Raw genomic sequence first — 6,771 nt, forward strand, 5'->3', positions numbered from 1 at the left:
GTTTCCCTCTTATTTTAGAACAGCACTCCTCTACCCCACGTTTATTTAACACACCCCTCACAGCTGCTTTATGCCTCAGCTGGGGTAATGTATAGGGAGGGCAGAGACGGAAGAAGGAGTATATTTTTTTGTTCACTGACTTGAAATTTTCCATTGCTCTCCGCACATGGGGGGAGGATTATTTTACTGATTGCCTGGAGATGAGTTTCTATGAATATTTATTGATTTATTTTCCAGGCTCAGCAGGGGAGCTGCAAATAAATTTAATGTGTTCTCTAAATAATTCCTTTTCTATAAGGCAAGATGTCATCTGAAACTTCTAAATAGGCATTTAATTAGCCCGGGTGTTGCTCCAGAACAAAAACTCCTGGCGAGAGCTTTGGGGGCGCACTGTATTGCAAAGAGGCGGTCGATACGCAGAATTGATGCGCGCCAGCCTTTGTTGCCGGCCCATTGTGCGGGCCATGCTTATGAAGACTAATCCAATCATAAATTGCACCCCTGCGCCAATCAGATCGCCCAGAGCCTCCGGCGAATGAAGCTCGAGTGGAGAACTTTGTTGAACTTCATTGTCAGAGCTGTCACTTTTCAAAGCGCTTTAACGGGCGGGCCACTATAAAACCATCACCTCGACGGGAGGACTACGGAGGACTCGCAGACGCCCAAGTAGGATCGTTCCTTAAAGACGTTTGCTAAGCCCAAGAGAGAGGGCACCACGGGGGTGGGAGGGGCGGGAAGTCAGGAATTTACCTCCTGGCCATTGGAAGAAGTTTTTCGGCCCGCCCTGCGCCTAAAATGATGTTCCCTGGCCTCCTCGCGCCCCCCGCCGGGTACCCCAGCCTCTTGCGCCCCACACCCACCTTAACGCTGCCCCAGTCCTTGCAGTCGGCATTTTCCGGTCACTCGAGCTTCCTGGTGGAGGATCTGATCCGCATCAGCCGACCCCCCGCCTACTTGCCCCGAGGCAGCGTGCCCACCCCCAGCATGTCGCCCCCTAGGCCGGGGGCCCCTGCGGCTCTCACAGACACCGGGGCCTCGGACCTGGGCTCCCCGAGCCCGGGCAGCCGGCGGGGTGGCTCACCGCAGACCGCCGTCTCCCCTGCCAGCGAGCCCACGTTTCTGAAGTTTGGAGTGAACGCCATCCTTTCCTCGGCGCCCAGAACCGGTAAGTGAAAGCGAAACGCTGAGGGCTGTTCTGATCTGGCCTCAGTTTCCCTTATGCAGCGGGTATCCACGCACACAGCGGAGCACACACTTAACACAAGATCCCCGAGGACCCAGGCCAAGCAATGTGACACGTAGGTCCAGACGATTCCCAGAAAGAAAAGCCTCCAGGTTCGCCCCACCCTCAGAATGAATGTGAACACCTGCAGTCTGAGCGCGCAAAGTACCTGGCTCAGGGAATCGAGCGCACGCCGCTGGGCGTCTGCGTTTCTGCCCTCCAGCTTCTGGATGCCCGTCCCTTAAACCCAAGGCAACATACTTACTAGCGCAACAAGTATTATGGGTCTGCAATTCTTTTCTCCCCCGCTCCAGTTCTATCCATCTTGTCTGCGCCTAGGATGACATTGGGGGGATGGGGGGTAAGCGACTGTGAGGACTATGGGGAGAGTTCCACAGATGCGGGAGTGTTAGGGAAACATTTATTTTACTCTATCATTGAAGAAGAAGCCTTTGGAACCAGCCTAAGGTGTAATCATGTCATGTATTCACTGTCCTGTACAATAATCATGTGACCTAATGAAATTCCCTTTCTGTCTCCCTCCTTGTTCCTCCTTCCCTCACTCCCAGAAACGTCTCCCACCTTGCTCCAGAGTGTCCCTCCCAAGACCTTTGCCTTTCCCTACTTTGAAGGCTCTTTCCAGCCTTTCATCAGATCTTCGTATTTCCCAGGTAAGTCTCGTCCCCCTTCCTTTCAGGAGGCTGGACGTCACCCCAGCCCCGCCCCATCGCTCCCTGTCCCGAAGCCATATTTCTCCGTCCACCCCACGGGGTTACGCTCTGGTTCAGAGGTTGCGAGACGTACAACATTCACGAATCCGTCGCGCCAATTTGATGCCCTATTTAGCACAAGCAGTGACTGCTTGACACTTTGCACCAATTCCCTGCTCTACAAATTAGCAGGAATTGTCATGGTCCCAATTTGAGGCGGTTCCCTTCCCGGCGCGGAGCTGTTGGCATCTCTTCACGCCGCCGTTTTCCCACAGAGTCAGTGCACTTGGCCACGATTCCCCACAAAGGTTTCAGCACCATGACCAATTGGTCAGCTCCTCCGGGCAGCCACACACAGACCAGCCCTCGCCCCTCCGAGCCGCGGAGAGACACCTACCAGCCGGGGCTAATTTCTCTTTAAAACTCATTCAGGGCTGCGGGCTTTTCACAAGACCACATGGGGTGCCCTCTTGTGTGGGATGCCTGGGGTCGCCCAGGGGGAGGGGGACTAGATCCTCCCACACCCCCAACCCTCTATTTCCAGCCCGACTTCCCAAATTATACCCTACCCCCACCGCCGAAACGTTTTAAAGACCGTAGAACTCGTAAAATTAGAAGTCGGAGGGAGGTCCATAATTGGGTCCCAGTTTAAAGGAGAAACACCTTAAGCAGCTTCCACGAAGTTTTCATCCTGAAATCCCAGTGATGACTCAAAACTCTACAGCTGGTCAAGACTGAGGAGACGGGAACTCATAAAGGGAAGGGAGACTGGGTATGGTCGGTGGGGGGTGAGTAAAAAAAAAATCTCGACAGCACTTCCCGGTATCAGCGAAAGAAACACGCAATTGATTTTTGAAAGGGGGAGAGAGAATTCACCAACCGCCCCCCCCCCATTCATGCTGTTGCTGCTAATGGAATTTGCTCCCTTTCTCCCCCAGCTCAATGCTCTAACAAAAACAACCCGAGCTTTATAAATAGCTTTTCATGTCCATTTAATGAAAATGATTCGGGGAAGAGAAGCCTCTGCCATCAGTATTCTCCCAATGGTCTTGGCCTGCAGTTGTGTTTAGTTTGAAAGTGTAAATCTCTTTTGTCCCAGTAATATATGGCTTTCGCTGCTTGTCCTCAGTCTTTTTCTGTTAGTTCATTACTACACAATTACCATTCACGCTTCATTAGAGTCTCTGTTTCTTTTGGGTTTTTTTTTCCCCTCCCTTAAAGCGAAACTCTCCCCTACCCCCACCCCCGCCTTTTATCATGCCAATACCCATTGGGAAGCGGTCAATGTGCTAATTAGCTGCCACTTTTCATGTATTCGGGCCGAATTCTTTACGTTTTGCGGGTGAGGGGAGGAAAGATTAATATAAAAAAGATGAATACCGATTGGATTTTTCCAAAAATAAAAAAATCCAAAGCGGATTTTCTCCTAACAAATCAGTAAAGCACCTCATTTTCATCCAAATAATGCAAAAGCCACCAATGTGCTGAAAGCTTAGGGGGGAAACCCAAGAGGCCTCGGCTGGCTATTTTATTTTCACTTTTGTAATTTATTTATTTATTTTTCTCCTGCTATATTAGCTGATGCACGCAGGTTTGGTTTCCCTGAGACCGTTAAATGGAAAAACGAAACAGGCTATTGTGGGGGCTGTTTTCTGTGTTTCCGTGGTTTTACCTAATCCGGGTTTGCACGGTTGAAAGGGAAAGTTATTTGGGCGGAAAGCGCCTTTCACTCTCGCAGGTTTGTAGGTTCGTAGCCTATTCTCCAGGGGGAGAAAAAAAGAGAGCTTTAAAGAGACGAAGGATCAGAAAGGAAAACCAAAGGAAGCCGCAATGGAGGGGCGGACGGGGCAGGACACCGCCCACTCACCCACCTCGCACTCCTGGCCTCCGCAGCGTCCTCCAGCGTCGTGCCCATCCCGGGGACCTTCTCCTGGCCACTGGCCGCCCGCGGCAAGCCTCGCAGGGGCATGCTGCGTCGAGCCGTGTTCTCCGACGTGCAGCGCAAGGCTCTGGAGAAGATGTTCCAGAAGCAGAAGTACATCAGCAAGCCGGACCGCAAGAAGCTGGCGGCCAAGTTGGGCTTGAAAGACTCACAGGTGAGGGCGGTCTCCCCGTGGCCCCTCCCGCCAGGCATGGTCCAAATGGGAGGGTTCTCAGAAACCGTTTAGGTCCCAGTGTACAGATGCTGTCAGGACTAGAGAGGATGGAAGGGGCGAGAGCCGGCTTCGCGGAGGCTCCTCTCGATAGATAGCCACTCTCCCTGCCCCGTCTCTTCCGGGCTCAGCATCGACCCCCACCCCCCCACCCCACCTCGGCCAGGTACCCTAAGACCCGGCGAGAGGTGCGTGAAGTGGGTGACGGGGATGGGGGTGGGGAGTGAAGGGAAAGTGTCACGTGGCGTCCCAACTCGCTTTAAGGGATGGGGAGCTGGCAAAGACGGTGGCGGGGGCTCCGCGCTAACCTCCGCTCTCGCCTGCTCTCACCCCTTTCGCCCCAGGTGAAAATCTGGTTTCAGAACCGACGCATGAAGTGGCGGAATTCCAAGGAACGCGAGCTCCTGTCTAGCGGAGGCTGCCGCGAGCAGACCCTTCCCACCAAACTCAACCCGCACCCGGACCTCAGCGACGTGGGCCAGAAGGGTCCTGGGGACTATGACGACGAGGAGGACGAGGGCCCGGGCAGCCCCCGCCCCCGCCTGGTCTATCACGCGGCCCCCGCCGACCCTCGGCACCTGCGGGACCCGCGGCTGGAAGCGCCGCTGCCCCCCTCGCCCGCGCGCTCGGGCAGCCCCGACAAAGCTTCGGACTTCTCCGACTCCGAGGACGACGAGGAGGGCGAGGAGGAGATCACGGTGTCTTAGAAGCCCCCGCGTCCCCCGGGGTACTGATTACTAGCGCTTTGAAACTGAAGAGGTGGGATTCGGTGCGTGTTCACTAGGCCCGCTGCCGCTCCCTGCTGCAGACTTCACCTTGTCCGAGGGCACCCTGGCCCCTTCCGTTGCCCCAAACTACATTTCTCTCCCCTACACCCCTCCCTCAACAGCCCTCTCCGCACAAGTTAAATTTAGGTCTTGGTCCCAGCCTTAACTCTTCCATGAGGAAGAGTCTTTGTGTCTATCGTGTTTTATTGCAAGCTATTTTAAACACAAGTAGGGGTGTTCACTCCTACAGCCTGGGTTAAGCTGTGTGCCAGGTGCTACTGGCTTCAGCAGCAACAACCTTGTAAGAAAGCCTGTATGAAGCAGGAAACCGAGACAGGATATCTCACAATATCAAGCCTATAACTTCAAGACCCCTGACTTCCCAGACCTCTCTACAGACCCCTCTACATCCCCATCTTAGGTAGCAACTGCATCCTAGCCAACTCCAAACTCTGGTGACACAGTCTTCTATAGCAATACCCTTAGAAAGCTCAAGAAAAAAAAAAAAAAACCCACAAACCTGTGCCTTCTGGTCTAAGGTACCGCATAAACACTGGATCTTTTCTGTGTGTCCTATTCCCAGTGTTCTCTCGGCAAGGAAGTGAGACCTCTACACGGGAAGAAGAGTCAAGCTGTATTTCTCTCTGTGTGTCTTAAAGTATTTTATTTACTTTTCAGAATCTATGGTATATGTACCAAGCATTCTCCCTTATGCCCTTTTATTATGACTGGGGATGTTTCACTGAGCATTGGGCATGAGGTGAACAGATAGAGACCCACAAGCCTCTTTGATTTATTTTTCATGGAACTTTGCTGTCTTTGTGCAGCTTTTTATGAACTGTACACTCTTTTGTACACGTGTATGGATATTTTATACCAAGGTTATTATGAATGATATAAAGAACTGACTAGATTTACTCTCTTTTTTTTACAATGCTTTTTAAACTTTAAAAGGTAGCTGTTTAATTGCATAACTTATAAAGAAATTACTTATTTTGTATTTTTACTGTGTACAAATTTTTATATATGTATATATGTATTAAATGAAAAATGCCAAATAAAAAATAGAATGGACACAATGATCAAGCGATATCCCTAACTCACAGACTGTTAAAGCTATTCCAGTCTGAGAAATGGAGCTATTCTGGTCTAAGGGCCGCTGGAATTTACAGAAGGTATGCTCATATTCCAGAGGGAAAGACACATGTCTAAAGCACCCAACTAGTTAGAGGTCAAGCTAGGACTAGAGTCCATTTTTGACTCCCAGGCCAGTGCCTTTTCTGCTTCCCTGAGCCATTGTTATGTCAGTTGGTCAGTTACCAGCTCTTTGCCACCCCCATGGACTGTAGCCCACCAGGCTCCTCTATCTATGGGATTTTTCAGGCAAGAATACTGGAGTAGGTAGCCATTTCCTTCTCCAGGGGGCCTTCCTGACCCAGGGATCGAACCTGGGTCTCCTGCATTGCAGGCAGATTCTTTACCATCTGAGCCACCAGGGAAGCCCTACCATAAAATAGCCAAATTCACTATGGTTACAAGTAAAATAGCTCTAGTGAAGTGACACCAACAAATTGAGTCTGGAGTGATCCTTCTCCCCTACTCTGAGGACTGAACTGATAGACTAAAATAAATCAATGAAAGTCAATTTAAGTGGTTCAAGTTTGCAATGGTTTTTCTTTCCCTCCCTGAAGGCATGTTTTCCTAGTCCCTAGGAAAGCTCAAAGCTGGTTTTGATTTTTGTGTAGGAACTGATTTTATTACCAATATCATCTACAGGCAGTGCCAGGGAACCTGATACAGGTTCTGGGGCTCCCCAGTGAAACAAAGTTCTTCAAAGATGGACTCTCAGCAGCAATGATTTATTTAACCAGCAACCAGTGAAGAGCATCAGTTAGAACTCTGGCGAAGGCTCTGTGCCC

General features: G+C 51.1%; 1 protein-coding gene across 1 annotated transcript; it reads left to right on the top strand.

Annotated features, from left to right (window-relative positions):
• The first annotated feature begins 370 nt into the window (after positions 1 to 370).
• On the top strand, positions 371 to 5,931 carry DBX1 (developing brain homeobox 1). The gene is made up of 4 exons (XM_004019451.6): positions 371 to 1,165; positions 1,792 to 1,893; positions 3,826 to 4,028; positions 4,430 to 5,931. The coding sequence occupies exons 1-4, from the start codon at positions 796 to 798 to the stop codon at positions 4,790 to 4,792; spliced, it is 1,038 nt and encodes a 345-aa protein (XP_004019500.2). The 5' UTR covers positions 371 to 795; the 3' UTR covers positions 4,793 to 5,931.
• The last annotated feature ends 840 nt before the right edge of the window (positions 5,932 to 6,771 follow it).

Source organism: Ovis aries, chromosome 21, assembly GCF_016772045.2.
Source record: "Ovis aries strain OAR_USU_Benz2616 breed Rambouillet chromosome 21, ARS-UI_Ramb_v3.0, whole genome shotgun sequence".
Lineage (NCBI taxonomy): Eukaryota > Metazoa > Chordata > Mammalia > Artiodactyla > Bovidae > Ovis > Ovis aries.

Bases quoted from the DNA above. Each gene is read 5' to 3' on its own strand.
- DBX1 (XM_004019451.6), top strand. From the start codon at position 796: ATGATGTTCCCTGGCCTCCTCGCGCCCCCCGCCGGGTACCCCAGCCTC. The intron at 1,166-1,791 runs GTAAGTGAAAGC...CCTCACTCCCAG, and splicing joins TTCCTCGGCGCCCAGAACCG to AAACGTCTCCCACCTTGCTC. The intron at 4,029-4,429 runs GTGAGGGCGGTC...CTTTCGCCCCAG, and splicing joins TGGGCTTGAAAGACTCACAG to GTGAAAATCTGGTTTCAGAA.